Source organism: Truncatella angustata (genome assembly GCF_020726525.1).
Source record: "Truncatella angustata strain MPI-SDFR-AT-0073 chromosome Unknown BKA67scaffold_6, whole genome shotgun sequence".
In the NCBI taxonomy this organism is placed as follows: Eukaryota; Fungi; Ascomycota; class Sordariomycetes; order Amphisphaeriales; family Sporocadaceae; genus Truncatella; species Truncatella angustata.
This window is the reverse complement of record NW_025763386.1, coordinates 356,546-378,002: the sequence shown is the minus strand read 5'-3', so window position 1 is coordinate 378,002 and position 21,457 is coordinate 356,546. Positions and strand designations below refer to the sequence as shown.

Below are 21,457 nucleotides of genomic sequence, written 5' to 3'. Positions count from 1 at the left end.
CCCCGTTTGACACGCATCCAGCCCATGATCGTCTTTACCATTACATGCCAAAATGCTTATTGAAGAGGGCATCATGCTGAGAAGCCCAGACATGTGTGGCCATGCGCAAAAGCTCCGGACCACAATCAGCCAAGACCTGGTCCACATCCAAACGATTATCCTTCAGCTGGGCATTGTACTCCTCAGTTGTACCAAACGTAGCCATGTGCCACTCCTTCTTCCACTGCTGCACCATGCGCTTGGCCTCATCGCTCTGACTGTCAATATGTGTGGCGATCATGTGGTACGAGGAGTGGCGCTGCTCCTGAACGTCGGGCTTGAATGATGTGATACTGGCGAACATGCGGAAGGTATAGAACAGACAGATGTTTCCGAAGCACTCAGCATTGTGCATGAGGACGACCATCTTGGCGCCGGGATTGACTCGTTAGAGGGCAAGTGCTAGCTGAGCGGTTCTGAGCCGGTGAGCCTCCCAGCTTTTGCGGTACGAAGCTCGTTTCTGGGGACGCAGGAGGCTGCCTCACAGGTGACCAGATCGAAGGTTGCTCGAGGTGGGATGAGACGCTCGCAGATCTTGCCGGCGTCGGGGTGGTCCGCCGAGATCAGCAACCATCATAGTTATGTCTGCAAAGCTTGCCTGGAATCGCTCGGAGAGATCACATCGAACATAGATACTCAAGCCGGTGTCGCCAGAGTGCAGAGTGATACCGCGAACTTGGACGCTCGGATTAATGTCCATGGTAGTCTCGAACTGGCCGCCAGGTGCGAACCCCAAACTCTGAATGGTGGGTTGGTGAGCCGTAAGGGCGAAAATACCGATTGCATCTTGCAGCTTCCTGCCGACCTCGCGCATCTTCGTCATCAAACATTGGCTGGTGATCCCATTAGCATTGTCAGAGAGCTCATGCTGTTGCTTGGAATACTTGTCGCCTTCGGAATTAAGCAATCTCTACATATTGGTCTGTTAATCAAACTGCTCTACCTCAGTCTTGAGCTTTTAGAGCTCTGATCACGTGTTCAAGCAGTGAAACTTCCAGATATCACCGGTGTAAGATTCAGTCCTTCCAAGCATGGTAAGGTTCTAGACAAATAATTCGTGGGAATAATTGGCGGTGGAGGACATGAGGAGGACGGTTTCCATTGATCATGAGACTTTCGTACGGAAACTTGTATCTCAGATTCAGATTGCGAACTCGGGGATCCCAACCGACCAATAGTCTCATATGGCGATCTTTTCTGTTATAAGGTTTAGGACTATGGGCGCTTGGGATGTGTCACGCAAGGTGTGATCTCTGGCGAAAGGATGGAAAATCACGGGTTGATATGGAGTTCAGCCAGTCTTTTGTTTTTGCCATTATATAGTAAATGCCCATTATAAGGTCCTCACAAACACTGGGAAGGATGTGAAAAATGCAAGGGAGTGCTTTGGGTATATGCGGATGAGCAAGGAAGCATATACCGAGACTGTAAGAAACAGGTGAAGATATAGAAAACTCATCTTTTTTTTTTCTTTTCCTTTTTTGGAAATGTCTCAACTTAGATCATGATCATATACTGAAAGTGGTTCGCCACAACGCGTTCCCAGTCATTGCATTGAAAAGAAGTTCATCATGGTCAGAAGGAGATCATCGAGAACCAGTGCTCCCAGACTGTAGAGAAACATTGAAAGCCAGAGCGCAGCGGCTGTGAGAACAAGAGTACTTGAAACAGTGTATAAAGTAGCTGGCAAACCAAACCACCAAGAGTGAGGTAGAAGACAACCAGTCAATTTAACTAAGAAATGTTCATGAAGCCTTCGAGAATTTACCACATTGTTTTGTATCTCTAAGAATATTTGTCGTGTGTGTACTCAGGCACATTATTTATGGACCAATAGTGCTTAGTATATTGCTCGCGAACAAACTCACAGGTTGAAACTATGTCTGTATAGGAGTAACCCTATGTTTGTTATACCTAGGGGTTGCGCTTGGTGAAAATTTTCAATTAACCTAAATCCTTTGTTAATTTCAAGCAAATAAGTTTACGGCACTCAAAATATACAAAGAGAAACGTTAAAGGGAAACAAAGATTTCCCTGTAACCATGGTGGCAACTAGCCGGGAAGATCTTGTGGCATTCAAGGCCTAGATTGATAAAGCGCATTAACTAGATAGTTTCTTGATGGGCATTAACAAAATCATTGTTTTCCTTTTAGTACCCATATACGACACACTCCTTCGATGGATCAAACTTATATATAAAGTCGACTTGCTTCTTTCCGAGTTGAAGATAAGAAATAAGTCAAGTTAATAGTCAAGTGCTCGAGGGACAAAAAAGCATTATCTTTAAGCCCAAAAAAAAAGAAGAAGAAACTATGGAGGAATTCACCCTTTTAGATAACCTCACTACTTCACGATGCCCCCCAAACTCTGACCATCTCTTCAAAGGCACTAATGAACAAAGCAAGTACTTCCTGCGTATGGAGGAGTTGGAAGACTGGAGCGAGCTGAGTTACCAGAATATCTTGCTCGCGTTCGAGCCTTTCTTACTCCAAAGATCACCACAATTCATACAACCTGCGATACTTTCTAAAGGCGATAATGACCCTCAAGATGAAACCGACGTTCTCGAGTTGCTCGAGAAATCAACGTTCAGAGCGGTGATAGACGCGGTGAATTTTACCATCAGCAACTTTGGACAATTAGTCCCCGGTCCAGAGGTGATTGCAGGTTGGAGTAGGGAAACAGTAGTATTGAACCCGTTTCATGGCGAATGGCATGGTGCTAAGGCGCGTGGAGGCAAGCAAGGAATACCGGACTGGGTGATTTTCTATCGTCAATCGCAAGGGGGTTCTTCTGTAAACTTTTTAGTTATTGCAGATGGCAATTTTAAGCAAGCCATCCCCACGGACGCCATCGTCCTTATGATGGGCGAAGGCAAGATCAGTTCCAACTGGAAATACGAGGACTTTAGGGCTAAGATCGACCTCGTATATGGTGTACGCAAACCTACGAAGCTCAGAGGTATCAGAGGTTCTGAATATGATACTCAATGTACATATTCGAAATCAACAGCACACTCAAAATCCAAGGAATTGCCTATTTCAGACTCATCGTCTAAAAACACGAGTACACGAACCAACATCCTCCGGCCGACTGACGAGCTCAGCACTTATTGCATGTGGTCGAGCACGAAGTATGGATTTTTGCACACGGAGAAGGAGCTCATGGCATGTATGGTACGGTCGTTGCCAGGGGTCAATGGATCCAAAGTACCGAGAGCGGGTATGAAAGTAATGAACATTCCCTGGGAAGAGAATTTTCGTCCTGAAAGACTCACTCCAGAATTGGTGCTATATTGTCTCTTAATTGCTAGTTTGCACGACCGTAACCGGTCAATCTCAGAGACATTCGACGATAAAGATTTGGTCACATGGAATAGGGTACCATATAGCGAGCTCTCAGCTCTGGGCAAGTTGGTAGGACGGCCAATTTACCGCAATCGTTTAACGGGCGTCGAGCGTGAGATTGGGGAGCTGAAGAGTCTGAAAGGCAATAAAATTATCACTGAGATGGAAGCAGAGTTTCCCGTGACGGTCAGCTGGCCATGGGGACTGTAGGACGTAGCAGGAAGATGCTGAGTGCATCTTTATCAATTCTAGCATCTCCCTCTATGATGAGATGAGAATTTGTGGAATGAATTTTAACACGCTTTATCTTTGTTTGTTATATGGAATGTGTCTTGGCGTCACCCGCCTTTGGAGACCGACGTGTCATATATCTTCAAAAATTAAGTAATGAAGATGGGCATATCTATGCATGGAAGATCCTAATAAATGAAAAAAAAAAAGTTTGCTTTACTGCTTGTATGAGTAGAACCAGGAGCTGTAACAATATTATCACTAAATGTTCAAAGTCTGAAATTTGCCATGTATGGGAAAACCTAGGGCAGAGGATTGCCCGGCAAACAAATGATGTCATGAACATTTTCGGTCTCACATGGGAGACAGTCACAATATAATATCCGCAGTTTAACAGTGAATCTCGAGTATACGGGCGCCTTTTAGAGACATAGAATGAGAAATTACTACCAAATTGCTCTGACTACATCCGTTTTGACAGAAACGGTTAATTTATTTTAACGGTTCACTCAATCGGAAAGCGGAAGTCTCGGACTGAAAGCCACTCAGACCATCACTGTAATCTAACTTCTCTAAAACCCTTAGAACAACAAATAAAATGTGGCCTTAGAATGATGTAGTGGTATTGTTGTGATGGTATACAAGGCCGACCGAGGCGATCCAACGTATATGGCCGAGCTCATGGCTTCGCATGGCGCGACGTAAGCACTTCGGCCCATTTGAGTACTCCACCTCGATGGCCTATGGTGATAATCACTTACTTGGAGGCTCTGTGGCAACAATAATAGTTTGTTAAGCTTTGGGAGCCAATCAACCATGTATACTGTGGTACCATAGCTGTCAATGAAGAACATGAGTAGTCAGGCACTATCTTTGTTTGCACTCAAGCAACATAAATCATTGCGACGGCCCCGTTCTGTGCGATACATATTGTCTATGCACCTGAATATTCCCTGACCTCTGTAGTTAATGTTCCTGCCATCGGAGTCTCCATAGCTAAAGCTCTTCCAGCGTAGTGTGTGAACAATGCAGGCGGAACCCAATGCAGCAATACTGCGCTGGTTTCCTAGCGGCGTGCCTAAATTATGAAATATCCCATGTCGAAGTCCTAAACAGCAGGCTTGTGGTTGAATTTTATATGAGATCCAAGAATCTCCTCGATACTTCGGTCGGGAACGCCGCAGAGACATCTGGCTGACTGAAATCCACAGGCTCCATGGTGCCACCTATTGGACCAACCTTGCTTTGTTCGAAGGCGTCGAAAAGATCCATCAGATCGTCACTGATCTGATAAACATCGGGTACTGACCCGATGGAGGCAATTCCACCATCTGGCATCGCCATGGATAAGTCAAGCGGAGCTTGTTCCTTGGTATGAAGCGTGCCTTGTGGCATAGAGGAAGCGGCTGCATTATTTGTCGCAGCCAAGTAAACCGATCGTTCGCAGTCTAACACATGATCTACATGATTTGTAACGTTCTGAGAACAGTCTTGATTCACATCGAGACCCAGAGCTCGAACAGCGGGGATAAGTCCACGAATGCTCCTCCAAAGTCGCTTGCTCGCATGGCTTTGACGAGAGAACCCACGCACCAAGGCAACAGCTGAGGAAAAACTCTCACGGCACGAGGACGAGAAGAGCTCTGGAGCGTTACAAACTGCCAAGAATATTATCGCCAAAGCACCCAAAAGAAAATAGTTGAAAGCTGGTTGTTGTCTGGCATAAATATCGCTGGTATTGGCGAGATCCACCAGAACCTGTATAGTGTCCTTGGCAACATCAACGACGAGTCGGGCGCTACGAAGGTCGGCATTAACAAGACTGAACGACAATACATGGTGCCTGTGTATGAGAATGCGCATATGGTTTCCGCGTAAGTACAGGAAAGTTTGGAGGCGGCGGAGAGTGCGGGGGGCCGGCCTAGGGTTAAAGCCCAGTCTGGGATGAAGGAATTGAAGATCCGCCGGGATGCTGCTTGACCACTTGTGTGTGAGAAAGTCTAGATACTCGACTGTTTCGGATGGTACTGCTGCTGCAGATGAGCCGACTGAAGGGAGAGCTTCCCAGACCCTAGATCCAAGTCGACTATATCCAATCAAGCATCGAAGATATTGTAGATCTTCTCCCTAGATCCTGTTACTATTACTAATCAGTTATGCTGATGTCTCACTTACTGGTTCTGGCAGTTCAGGGTCGAGATCTTTGTCATTTAAGGCGAATGGGAGACCTGTCCCGAAACTCCACCTACGATCTAGCGCGTATACACACCAAAACGTTCTCGTTGCCAGGGCTCGCTCGCTGGGAGAAGTGTAATTAGCCATGAGGCTTTGCTTTAGGTGTAGTCCCATCTCAAGCGCCATTCGCACAGCGCTGCCGATGGTGCGCCAGGCCATCAAGTCCTCATCACAATGAAAGTAGTAGTTACTCTAACAGCAGGATTAGCGATAACTCAATGGGGTTTTGGCTCTGTTTCACAAATACACCTACCAGAATTGCCAGCCATTGCAAATCTCTGAGGTCAACACCTGGCGAACGAGTTATTCTTGAGCCAGTGTACTCGATGGAATCAATGAGTCGTTGGCCCAACTCATTCTTGCCCTGCGCTTCAATGGTAATGCCGATCGCAGTGACTGTCTTGAGTATTCTTAGATCTTTAGTTCTCCCGGAGTCCGAGCCATTGTCACGAGGTTCAAGATGCTTTTCGGGACTCGCGAGATTTCGGAGAATGCCGTCAATATCTATTGCAAGATCTCCTCTCTCAAAGAAAGGATATATAGTCTCGACTTCCTCGCGCCAGACATCAATTAGGCGAGTGATCTCCACTGGTAGTATGGAGAGTAATGGGTCGTCCTGTGGCTTGTGCACACCATCAAGCGAATCTGGGCCATCTGGTTCAGGCGACAGAGCGCGCGGTGACGGCAATGCAGAGGTAGTGGAACTGTTCTGTAGTGCGTCACTACTCGAAAGCCCCATTTGCACCAGCGATGTCTTGGCAACATCCAAGCTGTATTGTGATCTAGTATGACCTACGAACAGAGGTTGCTTGGGCTGGCTTCTGTCTTGCTTTTCCAAGGCCGAATATGATTGAAAACTCCCAGAACCGCCAGCAGGAGGCGATGCAACTGCCTGTAACTGATTGCGCATGTCGTTGACACTGTCGGTGAGCATTCTTACTTGCTCTTGCAAGCGGGCAACTTGATCGACTGAATTGCTTGTAGTTATGGTTGTTGCCGTGTTTTGCTCTTCTGTCCTTCTTGGTGGCCGCTCCCGTTCAGGGGCTGGCGCTGCTGGTCGTGCTGAATTGGCAGTGGGTGCTCCAGACGGGAACTGTGAAAACGTGCACTCTGCTCCGGCTAGAAAACAACCTTGACAACCAATATCTCCCTCAGTGCGATAACATTTAGACTTCCGCTCCTTGCACCGATTGCTACTTTGATTAGTCTAGTATTGCATAGTGAAAAAGAAACCCCCCTAAAAAAAACCTAAAAAAAAAACTACAAAATCCTCACCATGCCATGAGTGTGTATTTCCCCCGTTTATTCCGTGGTTGTCCATGATCACCCATAGACCGCTTCTTAGAAGCCGAGGTTGTTGAGCGGCGATGTCTTTCGATGCTTTCGTTGTCTGCCATTTGCAATGCTGAGACAACGTACGGATCCGTATCCAGGATGGTGTAATTTTCCTTAGCAAAAACCTCGATCTTGCGATTGTACCAGAGGCAGTAAGTAAGTAAGTTGGGGTGGAGGTTGGGGTCAGGCGGACATGTATATATTTGCCTGTGTACGAAGTAGGTTAAGGTTAGTAGGTTAGGTTAGTCTAGGTTAATAAGAACCAACGAGTCAGTGGAACAGGGCCAATTTGAAATGCCCGCGTAGTAGTAGTGGGCGTTTGGAGGCGACAAACCCCGGGCATGTACCCCGCAAGACTCCAACTCTTGGTGGTCTGCGGGGATCACCAGGACACTACAGCGCTGTCGGCAAGCGAATCTATACATTTCGTGCAACATCACGTCGAAATGATAAGCGCAACTTCATACAGTCGTCAACCACAAATCACTCATTTAGGCAATGAATAAACTGAAGTGATGCATACTTAGAAATATATTGGAGACAAGTATTTATTGCGATCAAGTTGAGCCTTCATTGCATGCTGCATTTTACGACGTCTCTGCGTAAGACAGCCAGCCACTATCACTGCCAGTAGCTCTCCTCAACAGCTGGCAATATTTGTCCTGTGCACTCTCCAAATCCAACAAGTCCTCCCTCGACTTCGCCCGCCACACCTGTTATTATAATACTATCACCATCTTGCAAGAACTTTCGCTCTTCTCCATTATCCAGCTTGACCGGGTGTTTTCCGCCTTGTGTCTGTTCAAGAATACTACCATAAGTACCCGATCCATCTCCAGAAATGGTACCAGAGCCAAATAGATCTCCAGTGCGAAGATTGCACCCGGTAACAGAGTGATGGGCGATCATCTGTTCCCAAGACCAGAGCAGATTCTTCGATGTCGTGTGAGAAATTCTGGTCTCATTTCCTTGGGTCGCTTTGGACAAAAACGTTAGCATATCCAACTCTAGTCAAAACTTATCTAGGTCATCTTACTCCTCAGCGTAACTTCCAGATTGATGTCCAGAGCAAAGTCCCGTCGACCTTGTTTCAAATAGCTCTGCAGCTCAACTGGATTGTCCAGTCCCTTTGCACGGAACGGTTCGAGCGTGTCCGCTAGCACCACCCATGGACTGATGGATGTGCCAAAGTTCTTCGCATTGAATGGACCAAGCGGCACATACTCCCACATCTGCACGTCTCGAGCACTCCAGTCATTCATGAGCACGTAGCCGAAGATGTACTCTGGTGCTTCGTCGACGCGTACTGGCTTGCCCAGCTTGTTGCTGCGTGAGATGAACATGCCGAGCTCCAGCTCGATGTCGAGACGTCTGCAAGGGCTAAATGTTGGCACCTTAGGTTCGGCTGTAGGGTCCAGGATGATCTGTCCCCGTGGCCGTGTGAGAGGAGTGCCAGACACGACCACAGAGCTGGCACGTCCATGGTATGCTACTGGTACGTGATGGTAATTGGGGTTTAGCGCATTTTGCGGTCCACGAAACAAGGTGCCCACGTTGTGAGCATGGTTTCGTCCGGCAAAAAAGTCTGTGTAATCGCCGATTGATAGCGGTAAGTGGTTGCGCGCCGTAGAAATGGAGATCAAGGCCTTCTCTTGGAGGGACTTGTTATCTTTTAGGATATCCGAGAGCGGTCCATCCTCCGCAAAGACAGACTGGAGATATTTTCGCACATCACCATGTGTTGTCCTGCCTAACGCAGCGAACTCGTTCAGTGTTGGAGAATCGAAGACCTTCAGATGGGGCGCTATCTGGCTGAGCTTGGAGAAGCCTCCACCAAGCGAAAATGCTGAAAGATCTAGTACAGACTCTCCAATGGCCACTGCAGGTCGGGGTGTCGAATTACTCTCTGTTGAGATGATGCCGAACGGGATATTAGCCAAGCTAAAGGGAGAGCGAGGTGGAATGGTAACCCAGGATTTTAGAGACGCCATCATGGGAAGATTAAATTCAGCAGATAGCAGGCAATTTCTGACAATCGACCCTGACATGTTAAAAAATACTCAGTCGTCATTAATACGATAAACATTGGACTCATCGCGATGTGAACTACAGAATGGCGCGTGTAACTGACAACCAATCGGAACGGCTCATATAGTCAATTGGTGGATTGCGAGGACCCAGTTAAAGATAGTGAGGGGCGGCAAAGCTCGAGAATATGTTTCCGACCATTCCTCGGAAAGCGTCGTTTCGGAATAGGCTCAACGACGCCATGTATTCATTTTCGCTGTGAGTACATCCTGTCAATTAATTGCGGCATATGCAAACATGAGGCGAGAGTTTGGCTCCGGCTTGATTTTTTAGCGCTTGTTCTACAACACTGGTAAACAGCTGGTTTAGGAATGTATGAAGGCGCCTACTACTTAGCATGAGCCAGTGGGGCGGAAGTCTTGGAAAAACGTTACGTTGATACAGGTAGTAGATCACTAGGTGATATCCTGCCACGGCAATACTTAAATTCTTATATTGAGTCACGTAGACTGTTTCACTCCTCCAATCCTCGAGGATAGAAACGATACCGGCCGAATCGCACGGGACGGGTGATGCGGTGGTGGCGCCTGAGCACGTGCCGAACAGGAACGGGCTGAGGTTCATACAAGCGGGAGGAACGCCATCAAACAGGGCCTCTGAGAGAACGTATCATTAGTACTAGCAGGTTCACCTAACAACCCGATCGGAAAACTTACTCCCGTGGCTGGTATGGGCCCCATGACCGGGACAGTGTTGAGCTCATCGTTACATTGCTCGAAATTGTACTTGGGGATATTGTACGGTCCAATTTCAGCTTCTCGGGGCATGAAGCGCATGCGTGGGACCAACTATGTACCCAGCATGCCGCACTCGACTACCTCACGCTTGCACGCGCCTGATGCGAAACAGCCGCCGACACCTCCACCGATGGCACTGTAAAAGTTAGAAAAATTTGCCAATTTCAGCTATAATGACTGGAGTGATAAGCATGAGTGATATTTTTGGTTAAGTGCTGAGAACGAAATGATAAGTCTGACAACCATGATAAATGAATATGGTTTCAATGATATTGTTATGCCTAGTAAAATGTGATGATGCTTGGAATTTTGGCAAGAATGAAAGTTAATGTTCTAACTTTCATAAATTTCAAATGACTGCCTCCCATCTGAGTACCTCATACACAAAGTCCCACGGATGACTTAGTCTTCTCAATCGTAGACCAACGTGAGCATAGAAACATCCATAGAGTACACCCTAAGCTACACTATAACCATACATCATTTGTCCAAGTACATTTATTTCATTATAGAGAGACATAAGATTGGATGAAATTCAGTCTCACGCAGTGGCGACGCCGGTCAATGACTCCTGTTACTTCGAGATGGGGATCTAGTGATACCTAAGGGGGATAGTAGTTTCATGAGTGAAATAATACTTAAAGATACGTTTATCAGTCGTAATAGCTCCAAAAATGGAACTGCTGCCAGGATACATCTACGTTAAACCCAGGTTTCAGTATCGCAAGTAGACAAAGCCGAGGCCATCTTTTCTAAAAATAAAAAACCAGCTACACTTCTTCGTAAAGATGATAAGCCGATCACGACGACTGGAAATAACCTACTGTACAGCTCCAATGCACATCGCTCTAGGAATACATAAATACAATACTATAGAAATAGTCGAAGTTGGTATTTGTTTGAGTGCCATACTCAGTGGCCGCAGATTCCGTCAAAGGCCTCCGCCACTCACAAGCGGGTGTGTGAATGACGACGGTAGAGTTTTTGATCAATGGATAACTGTGAGAAGGTGATTACCATCAGCCTATGGTAGACTTTCTACTAAGAAAACAGATAAAATAAATCGTAGCTGGTGGTCTGGGAGCACTAGACTAGGGACACGTTAATCATCCCAAAACAAGACAACACGCTTACGTCCATCATCTCATTTCACAGGTTTTCCAGCTACCAAGTCAAGCTTTGCCAGGTTTAGAGGATACTCCCGCATAAATGACATAGAAACACGTAAAATCCTTTTGCGGCTAATCAAGCAAGAATCGGTAATGTACTATGTGATCTGATATAATCTGTTATAATCTGAATCCGACCAAGATTGGTTCAAACGAGGGACATTGGCATTGCGGATCCGCGAAGTGTTACCTTCGTTCATGATCTGATATGCAACAGTACTTTCCATCAATCCCAACAGGGTCTCTCTGCCCACACTGCTTTTGTAGATGAGGACAGCAAGTAAACCACATCTAAAACTCACAGTGGACGTGTAAAAACGTCATGGTGATGTCGACGCAGGACTGCATGTGGTAGAGGGCAAATTATGAGCTCAGTTGATGAAACAATCGGATTTATAACGATACCGTCAAATTTGAGAAGTATTGGTGTGTGAAATAACTATGAGAACTTCTCGATTAGTTCTGGAGTCAGCATTTACCAAATGCTGATGTGTCAAATTGACAGAATATGTATGCAACGGAATGTTATTAGTAGAGTGTTCTCTCAGCCACAAAGCTGCAGTGACTGAAAGGTTAGATGAATGTCTAGATTTTCTTCCAGATGTATACCACTTATCTAACCCACCCTTATGCATCTTGACTTGCGCTGTGATATGCTTTCGTCTTGCCGTGCAACAACAGCCTTGTCTCAAATGGCAGATTCTTAAATTTGGCCTTGTCCTTAGCATATCTATGGTACTGGGCGGTGGGAGAGCGAACTTAGTGCCACGGGATCAGATATTGGTGCAGATGATCTTTGGCCTTGGCCTCCACACAGGTTCCACTCCGTTCATAGAGCAATGCGGTATGGAAACAATTCTTATCGACTTTCTTTGTTGGAAGACTAGAGCAACATATCGCATCTTGGGCGATATCAGAAGATAACTTCTTATCAAAGAAAATACTAAACAGACTCTATAAATTCATGAACCTCAGAATAGAGGCATACTTTCCATCTTGCATATAGATGACGGTTTTCGGCATGGCGATGTCCAAGACTGGAGGTTTTGGGATCAGAAAATGGCAGACCTTATGCTGAATGAGGTGCCAAAATAGTCTTAGCGCATAATAATAGCCCCACATCTGCCTGTCCAAAACGGCGCGTACGGGAAATAGCCTTTTACCCGTTTACAAACGGATTTCTAAAGTATATCCGTAACTCCGTTTTGCTCATTTTGTTTGAAACCCTAAGGGTGTGCATCTAGAGATTAACGTACCCGCTAAAAGACATATCGAAGACCCCATTTAATGTACGAGAAAGCCAATGAAATTAGCTCTCTACCCTATCACTTATTGTAATCCCCTAATGCTCCGAAGCGTATGCTATTCCACGAAGCATATATCACTTCGCATCCTAAAAGTAAAAGGAAATGTCTGAAACCCGACTCTATACAACATCGATTTCTTAGCCAAGTAAGGGTTAAGTTCTATTAAACTAGCTCCTAGGTGTTCACGGTAGGCGTATATTCTTTTCGACGTCGCTACCCTAGTCAAGCAATGATGAACAATTTGGAATTCAAATAACGTATTTGTTCAACTAGAGTCGGCCTCTCCGAAATTGCTAAAGCGTCTCTTCGTTCTAAATAGGCAGCATATAGGGGAACAGAAGGCACACCGTGTAATATGTTAGTTTTAAAATGCTTTAGGCATCTAATTTGCTACGTAGTTTATGGCTTGGCTTGTTTGAGGAATATCATACTACCGAGTTCAAGGATACGAATACAATCTATTTCGAACATCTCGGCTAATCTTTTACGGACAGCTCTTCGGGCACGCCGACTCGCTCTTTTCGAATATTCCTGATCATCTATCACACCTGATTATAGGATCAACTTAAGGTGGACACCAGCGTGCTCTATGAGCAAGTAAACAATATTTATATGGCTCTTCTTAACAGACCACGCTCAAGGATAGTATTATAGCGCTTAGAAGCTAGTGGAAAGTCTTTAGGTCAGAAAGAACCATAAGGTAATCTGATAGGCTTGACTTTCACCGAACATAGGTAACATAAAACATATAGTCACGTTGGCACTAGCAGGGGTGGATCGAGTCAGCCGAGTAGGCAAGATACAGCATGTTATAACTTTTAGCCTTAGACGCTGTAATATACATGGCTGCGTTAGTATATCCCACAAAAGCCTTTCCTGAGTGGTTGCCTACGGCTGTGGATATTCGATAGCAAGTAAGAACGCGCGAGAGAGAAGCACAAGTCCGAGCAGGACCTCCTGCCTTGCAAATAGCCACGACCGAATCCTCTATGGTTATTGGATTACGATGGCTCCACTATGTATGGGTCCGCGGCTGGCACGGTACACTAGGGACATCTTTTTCGATATCATTCTTGGGTATTGAGAAGCTACCAACCATAGACATAGTGCTACAGAAATCTGCCAAAAGTACAATGCCACAACTGCTCTGGGTGTGGTATTGCTGTTCTATGAAACAGATGCAGGCCTTCACTGATTATAGCCTGATTCGTCGAAATATGGTTAGGCGTTACCAAGTGAACAATCCACCGAGGGCGTTAAAGGCATCTTAATTCGCAAGTAACAAAAAACAGCGTAAGGGATGTCATGATCAATTCTGGAACACACCAATATAACACTTCGCCCAAGCACCGAAAGCAACTTTCAGAAGGTGATATATATCAAGATGAACCACGGCAGTCACAGCCTCGAGCTGCTTTAACCGCGGTAAGCTTATTGTTGGAAACACCAAGTAGAGACTTGCGTTCTGCGCATCGTCTGGCTTAGATATATCGTTGAACGTCGTCTGGCCTTTGAGTTGTAGAAGCTGGTTGGGTATGCTGATAAAGAGACCGTAGTGTCCGATCCGAGAGCTTTGCCGTGCCTGTTATACTTGAATGTCGTTTGAAGGTTCGTAGCCCAAGCTTAGAGTGCCAATATTCAGGGATTTGAGAAGGTACATTGAGGCGATAATTGAGAGTTCCGAGGTCCCTCTTTGTGCAGACGTCACTTCAATGCACGGGTCAAGGTGGTAACCTTGCCGTGCACCTAGTTTTTGCAAGCCCGCGAAACCATGTAATTTTCCACCTTAATCCCTTGCATAAATGTAGAAGAGTTCGCCTTGGTATGGGGAAAAGTCGACAACGGTAAGGTAAGATTGCGTCGTAGGAAGTAATGAAGAAAGCGCTGATCCATGAGTCTAGCGAACGAGGGATCAAAGAGGGGAACAGAGGATGATGAGATGATTAACGTACACAAACAAGTCACTATGCAATTTGTAGAGCCCTAGAATCTCAGAGGGACACTCCTATGGTTGACTAGAGTTGTGCTGTCGTATTTCAAATGAATAGAGGCGTTAGATTGAATTGTACAATAATCAATGGCGATCGGTGGGTCCTCGAAAATCGGTAAGGCAAGGCTGAGGGTAATCAATAGAGACCTGCGGTTGGATGAGAATGTGGGAAATTGAGTTGCATCTACCAACACTCTACTGTATCTTGTTTGAAACCCTGTTTTGCCCAGAAATCTGTCACTGAACTGCTCGATAGGTCGTTCTCCCCACCGTCACCTGTGGCGATGCATTCATCTGCCTTTTATGCAACGCAATTGCCAGCCACAGCAATCTTGCGCATGACAGTAGGCTTGAATACGGTGCCATCAGGAAGTGTTGCCAATATGTCCTTGAATTCGGCCAGCTCCAGACCCTTTTTCAAATCTTCATTCGTCTCCCAGACGGCATAGTTGACAAGGAAGTGCCCATCCAGGGAACGGTGCAGTTGAGTAGAGATGTATCCAGGCTGCTTCTTGAGGATGTCGCCACTTTGGCGCCAGGTATCGAGGAAGCTATCGTAGTCGGCACCATCTGGTATAGAAATGACGTTCATAAGGACGATCGGTCCAACAGGAGGGGATTGGGCTAGCTGTTCAGCGAATGTGACACGAGGGTCGAGTTGTTGATGGCTAACGGTAGGGGCTAAGGAGACAGGTGCCATTTTGATCCGATGTTATTGGAGAATTAGAGAATATAGATAGTAATACTATAGAATAAGATAGATCTTGGGGATGATTTGATAGAGGAATTGATTAACAACTTCGCAAAGCAAGACAAAGGTCGTCATTTATACTTTTGCGCATGTTTACAAATAAATCAAGACGGTATTGAATCACTGTGGGGCCAATTCGCGTAGCCCGTTAATTGAACTGGGCGAGTAAAGCTAAACCTGTAGTAAAGCCAGACAAACGTTCTCATTGGCAATTGCACTACTTCCTACCACCAACGTGATGAGCGCGAGTCAGTCCATACCGTGAAAAACCTGTTTGAAGGTTGCATCTTTTGGGCTTCGTTCCGCTGAGCGGTAAGCAAAGATGTTCCACTTTAGTCGGACAATGGAGGTTTCGGCACTTGACTATAACCTAACATCCGAGAAGTGCGTTCGCGCGAATATGCCGACGCCGGTAGTCAAAATTTGTAATCCAATCGACGTAGAGCCTCGTACCTAGCAATGATCTCGACTGACAGCGACTTTTAGTCACTTTACTAATAATATTATTCACTCTGTACGACTTGTGAATCCAACGATCTGGTTTGGGCTATAATTCCACCGTAGTAAGATCTAGTTCTGGATCAACGGTAGACAATGATGCTACTTCTAACCCACTACGCCAGCACTTCGGGTGTAATCGGCAAGGAAGTTCTGCTATGATTTTTGTCATGGCGAGAGCTATATGACATTTTAACGAGCCAGGGGTTAGCATATCCGGAGGTATTTAAATACTTGATATCAGCGAAATAAACTCTTCTACTCATCTTTACTTAATTGCAGAGTTTGACTGCTTTTTAGAGCCAGTCCATCATGATAGCACACATTTGTTCGAGTTTACATCCCTCCAAGATGGCTACATACGTTATCACTGGAGTCTCTAAAGGCATTGGTGTAAGTTCAGTCGCTTTTCTTGAGCAGTTGCCCGGGAAAGGTGGAGGTGGGCCACTTTGCAAATTGTATGAATCCAACTCATTGTGCTGAACCTCGAACCTGCAACCTGACATTCCTACGGCTACACCGGAGCAGATACAAAGCTTAAAAACGATGATGCATAAATTCGTCGAGTATGCACCCGAATTCACCGGTCCGGCCACCCCGGAGCAAGCCACTTAAGACGTGAAGAAAGTTTGGGAAGATGCTATCGCCGAGAAGGATGGCGGAGGGTATGTCTCCCACTACGGCAATAAGCAATGGCTTTGATTTTATTTAGACTAGTTACCCACATTCTAGTCCGTTTAAGTACCTAACAATCGTAAGCCTTTCATCCCTTGAGTTCGTAGTCGTATAGAATCAATCATTGGGCATATAGTTATGGTGATGTAGTTAGTTTTGCCTGCTTCGTCGGACCCTTCTGTCGCGCTGTCTAAAGCGTCCTTACCATTTAGCACATGAATAATTTGGTGTGCGTAGATACACACGTAAAAGCTCCTCGATAAGGCGTTGCATAGCGTGTGGGGAACTCTACTACACAGGTGTGATCGTAGAATCTACCACACGTAGTACATGTTTCTTAACTCGTACCCACGTCTTATCCATACTTTCCTCTGATACAAGCCACGGGGGGGAAGGGTGGGTGTGGAGGCATCGATGAATTCACTCACTCAATCACAACCCGTCACACGTCACTTGAATTGCGTTATTTGCTGAGAAAGATCCATTCACCACCATTACTGCTAGTGATGTGATTAATAAGATGTAGAAACTGCCAATACGTCCTGTCAGGCATGGTCATATCTGTACAAATCAGGAATGCGGTTTCAGTAGTTCAATAAAATTAGCGATGTCCGACTTCTTTTATCAAAAATGTCGACTTTCATATGAAGCCTAATAAAGCCTCGAAACCCACTATCTCCAAAGTTAGGTCGTTCGCTTGTTCAGGTTTCAATGCTGGCTACGGAGAAGCTAGATATCCGAGTTGTCCGAGTGTTACGCCTAATCTGATTGTGGGCCACTCCCAAGACTCCTACTGGATGACCTATTTACGGACGCTTATTTATCACATCACCAGCAACGTTCGATCATCCTCCTGATCGGCTAGTATCCCGGCACATATCCAGCTAACAGCCCGATGAAAACTCGCGACAAGATTTCTGGCGCATATTTTCCAAAAGAGGTGCCTCCGCGAGGGACAACGAGTAGAATCAGATTCTTCACAGAACTCAGATAAAATGTGTCAAAGATAGTCACGGCACCAGCATATTTATGTTGGCTTGCTCTTGTACTTGGACGATCTCACTATCCAAATCTTGATTAGATCATAGATATCAGCACGGCATTGGCAATTTCATGTCACGGTCAGGAGTCCGGACCATTGGCCGTTAAATTTCCCTATCCTGTAAACTAATACACCGTAATTATGCATTACCATGACCGATAGGCTCGAAAATATGCCTAATGTGGAAAAGTTTCAGGCTAGACGCTCCCGTACCCACCGTCGGCAATCTCAAAATTTGACAAAGCTTCTACGTTACGGTAGGCTTCCAAAAGTCCTAAAACCCCATCACGCACCTCGATGGGACCTCAAGTCTACCTAGGTCAAATCGTAATGGTTTTTACCATTTGTCATTATCTTAAAATCAATAAAGGACACGATAGCCTTTCAGGAATTCTGACACTTACTGTATGTACTATAAGAAAGATCATAAATCAAGCGTCTTGCAGTGAGTGAGCTGCGTTACATAAGCTATGTCATTGTGGATCAATATCGGGCATGGCAGGCGCCGAAAACAGCGAGGTGTGTGTACCAGACTACTTCCAGGCAGTATCAGCTTCCACTCAAGTTGTATGTTATAAACGATAAATGAATTAGCGGTGGGCGAAAAAAAAAGATGATTGTGACCAAAATGTCGGACATTCCAGTCGCACCGAGAAGCGAAACAAGTCCTCAAGCCTGCCAGTTTGTAGGTGTAGAGCATTTTGCGTTACCGTGATCAAATTCATCCATCTCGTCCTCAAGGCTAATATTAACTTATAAAGTCGTGTAACCCAGTGACATCCCCAACCCTCCAAGTTCGTCTTCACACTTCCAGAATCATTTACCAGCTCTCAGGTCAATAAACAATTTATAAGCCTCCGCCGCATGGGTTATGACTGAGTGATTATAGGGCGATAGACTCTTGAGTACGTAACAAAGACTAGCTATGGCTTCTCAGGCAGGTTGCGATGACAGCCGACTGGCGCCAGTTACGGTCCACGACCTTACACAACGCGCCGACGAACAATCGAAAGCATTATCACGACTACTTTTGAGCAATCACGTCAACTTTGCTGTTCTTCGGGAGCCCCGGCTGTTATTCCACAACCATCTTCCACATGTATGTAATCCACCTACAACCGTTGGATGCTCGAGGCTATTTCTCTCTGCTAATCACTCACCAATCAAGGCGCTTGGGTCATTATACTTGCTGGGCGCTAGTCCGCAAAAGCTCGAACAAGTATATGCCGCCGAAGCAGCTGAGCTCAGAGCCACTAATGATGGTCTCATCCGAGATGGCATCACCGAAAGCAACTGGCGTGATTTTCTAGGCCGTAAAGAGTATATTCTGCCTTGTCCATATGAGGTATTCAGGATGCATGATAAACTGATATAACCAGTTACACTGTTGCTTTCACCGGCTTCTTCGATAACGTGGTCGAAAATAACCATGGTGATTGGAAGTCTGTCGTCGAATCATATCTCTTCTCCGGGAGCCAGCCCCTTATCAATGGCTTCTCCGGTGGCCGTAAGCCATGCTTTCCTGAAACAACTGCTAATGAGATGCTGTGACTTACAGTTGATTTAGTTGCACACCCATTCATCCACCTCGCGTACGCCTATGAGTTCAACAGCAAGGAAGTTGCAACAGAAGCACTGAGCATGGCATGCACTGAATATGACAGTACTCACCGCTACATCGATTGTTACCCTACCGACAATTCAACATACAAGACGACCAACATCGGAGATGTGTTGCTTCGCATCCGACAGGACTTTCGCTTCGACAACCTCTTGTGTGAACCCGGATTCGCGAACCTGGCAGTAATTGTGGAAAAGCGAGAGTTGGAAATGTTGGAACATTGGAACGCATGGGAAGTCAATGATCCCCTAAGACAATTGTACGATTGCATGTTCACAGCGTCTTTACTGTCAGTTGGCGCAGGATTACCCCTGGGAGAATTTGACTTCTATTTAGCCCATGTGCTGACAGTGGGCCACTCACTTCGTGTTCTGTTTCCTGTTTTCCCACGGAACTGGCATGTTCCGATTATGAGGCAATATGGTCTGTTTACGATATTGGTGTACATCGCGCAACTACGACCCGCCTTCAAAGAACAAGACATAGCATCGTGGGATTTGCAATCATCGTCCTGGGAGAACGTTGCTCAAAAGTCCCAAGAGAATGAACTATCTATAGACGTTCATTTTCCCAAAGTTGTCCGAGCTTTGAAGGTCGCCGAGGAGACCTGTGGATCTAGGGACAAGCACTTTATGAAAGCATCCGAGAAGTTTATCTCGGAGTTTCGGGGCTGGACTGGCTTCGGTTTAGGCGTTGATGCTATTCCATAGCCCTATCCGGCAGAAAAATAATCATACTAGGAAGTTAACGTAATGCAATCTTACCTTCCAATCAATCGTGTCGCCATTTCAGACTTGGTAGAACTAGACGTACCATCCTACTTCTCAAGTCGTGCACCGTAGTCATGGACCCTCATTCTACCCTCAAAGGAGCGACGGCTGGAACGAGGAACGCCACTCTTCGCTCTATTCTTTCTCATAGGGCATACGGGCCTCTCCACCTGCGAATGTTTGTACCTTCAATATATATAATGCTTAGTTTTCTTTGAGCTGGAAGATAATCCAGTTGTGAAAGTTAGGAAAAGTCAACTGATAAATGCGAAAATGATAGAGACTGCCTTCAAGCGCCGACGTTCGTGACGACCTGTTGAAATTCCGCCCAATACAGAAGCCCATGACCATGTAGGAACTGATTGCTGTCTTGTCAAGACTACTGAATAATCCAAAGGGTCCCACATCAGCCCATCTGCGAGGTTACGTTCCCACAATCCTGCGAAATATCGGCATCCAACAACATTACCCAAGATAGTGGCGACACCTTGCATAGCAGGGAGTCTATCACTCTGTACGTGAGATCAAGGACAGAGCACTCAAGTCGCCCCAAGCTCTGAAAAACAGCCTTCCATCATGGCTCTTTGCTTTCCGTGCAGTCGGAGAATGATATCCCATAATCTAATGCCATGTACAAGACTGGCTGCTTCCATGCCTCCGTCGTCATCAATCTCGCCAGCTTCTGAGATTCTGCCCATTCGACAAGACCAGTAGATTTGCCTCACAGAAAATATATCGTACCATCTATATTCTCCAATAACGTCCGACCAAAATAGCACCTGTCTCCTTAGCCCCTACCGTTAGCCATCAACAACTCGACCGTCGCGTCACATTCGCTGAACAGCTAGCCCAATCCCCTCCTGTTGGACCGATCGTCCTTATGAACGTCATTTCTATACCAGATGGTGCCGACTACGATAGCTTCCTCGATACCTGGCGCCAAAGTGGCGACATCCTCAAGAAGCAGCCTGGATACATCTCTACTCAACTGCACCGTTCCCTGGATGGGCACTTCCTTGTCAACTATGCCGTCTGGGAGACGAATGAAGATTTGAAAAAGGGTCTGGAGCTGGCCGAATTCAAGGACATATTGGCAACACTTCCTGATGGCACCGTATTCAAGCCTACTGTCATGCGCAAGATTGCTGTGGCTGGCAGCTGTGTCGCATAAGGCAGGGGAAACTAGTTCAATAGTGCCCGATTATGGGATGCATTGAGGGTAGGAATGGGAGCTTCTGAACCAATCAAAACGGAATAGCTCAAACAGTACAATCGTATACCATTCAAACTATAGCAAGACGGCCTATCTACGCTGCGAAAGCCAATCAACATTCAATACACTAAACATACTCTATGACTCCAACCAACCTCAATCCCACTCTCATGAGTCTATGACTTTGTGAACCAGATTACGTTGACATCCTAATATTTTGAAGGTCCCTGTTGTAGTCACAGAGGACTCCTTGTACTTGATAAAACCAGTTCTCTCTCCTCTGATGGCTCTATCAGTTCCTTACAATGACGAGCTCATGTTCATCGTTTCTATAGCTGGCTGTTACACACTATAGGCAGTGTCTTTTTCCGGCAGTTTCGGATTTAGTGCTTGGCAAGGCCAGACTAC

The 21,457-nt window shown here is 45.9% G+C and overlaps 8 protein-coding genes across 8 annotated transcripts; 3 read left to right on the top strand and 5 right to left on the bottom strand.

Annotated features, from left to right (window-relative positions):
• Positions 1–40: 40 nt before the first annotated feature.
• Positions 41–503, bottom strand: BKA67DRAFT_679794 (uncharacterized protein; the record flags this gene model as incomplete). The annotated part of the gene is made up of 1 exon (XM_046108883.1): positions 41–503. Exon 1 carries the CDS (start codon positions 404–406, stop codon positions 41–43), a length of 366 nt encoding a protein of 121 aa, XP_045955829.1. The 5' UTR covers positions 407–503.
• A 17-nt stretch (positions 504–520) lies between these two features.
• BKA67DRAFT_660349 (uncharacterized protein) lies at positions 521–853 on the bottom strand (the record flags this gene model as incomplete). The annotated part of the gene is made up of 1 exon (XM_046107611.1): positions 521–853. One exon carries the CDS (start codon positions 851–853, stop codon positions 521–523), a length of 333 nt encoding a protein of 110 aa, XP_045955828.1.
• A 1,499-nt stretch (positions 854–2,352) lies between these two features.
• On the top strand, positions 2,353–3,597 carry BKA67DRAFT_660348 (uncharacterized protein; the record flags this gene model as incomplete). Its single annotated transcript, XM_046107610.1, has 1 exon — positions 2,353–3,597. The coding sequence occupies one exon, from the start codon at positions 2,353–2,355 to the stop codon at positions 3,595–3,597; it is 1,245 nt and encodes a 414-aa protein (XP_045955827.1).
• Positions 3,598–4,752: 1,155 nt separating this feature from the next.
• Positions 4,753–7,184, bottom strand: BKA67DRAFT_520424 (fungal-specific transcription factor domain-containing protein; the record flags this gene model as incomplete). Its single annotated transcript, XM_046098181.1, has 4 exons — positions 4,753–5,745; positions 5,794–6,045; positions 6,107–7,046; positions 7,129–7,184. 4 exons carry the CDS (start codon positions 7,182–7,184, stop codon positions 4,753–4,755), a joined length of 2,241 nt encoding a protein of 746 aa, XP_045955826.1.
• Positions 7,185–7,809: 625 nt separating this feature from the next.
• Positions 7,810–9,179, bottom strand: BKA67DRAFT_660346 (fumarylacetoacetase; the record flags this gene model as incomplete). The annotated part of the gene is made up of 2 exons (XM_046107609.1): positions 7,810–8,165; positions 8,225–9,179. The coding sequence occupies 2 exons, from the start codon at positions 9,177–9,179 to the stop codon at positions 7,810–7,812; spliced, it is 1,311 nt and encodes a 436-aa protein (XP_045955825.1).
• A 5,601-nt stretch (positions 9,180–14,780) lies between these two features.
• Positions 14,781–15,179, bottom strand: BKA67DRAFT_660345 (antibiotic biosynthesis monooxygenase; the record flags this gene model as incomplete). Its single annotated transcript, XM_046107608.1, has 1 exon — positions 14,781–15,179. One exon carries the CDS (start codon positions 15,177–15,179, stop codon positions 14,781–14,783), a length of 399 nt encoding a protein of 132 aa, XP_045955824.1.
• A 3,079-nt stretch (positions 15,180–18,258) lies between these two features.
• On the top strand, positions 18,259–19,846 carry BKA67DRAFT_331219 (MGS207 protein). Its single transcript, XM_046096244.1, has 4 exons — positions 18,259–18,544; positions 18,614–18,765; positions 18,825–18,952; positions 19,013–19,846. The coding sequence occupies exons 1-4, from the start codon at positions 18,371–18,373 to the stop codon at positions 19,774–19,776; spliced, it is 1,218 nt and encodes a 405-aa protein (XP_045955823.1). The 5' UTR covers positions 18,259–18,370; the 3' UTR covers positions 19,777–19,846.
• Positions 19,847–20,179: 333 nt separating this feature from the next.
• BKA67DRAFT_537410 (uncharacterized protein) lies at positions 20,180–21,007 on the top strand (the record flags this gene model as incomplete). Its single annotated transcript, XM_046100314.1, has 3 exons — positions 20,180–20,187; positions 20,234–20,350; positions 20,641–21,007. The coding sequence occupies 3 exons, from the start codon at positions 20,180–20,182 to the stop codon at positions 21,005–21,007; spliced, it is 492 nt and encodes a 163-aa protein (XP_045955822.1).
• Positions 21,008–21,457: the final 450 nt, after the last annotated feature.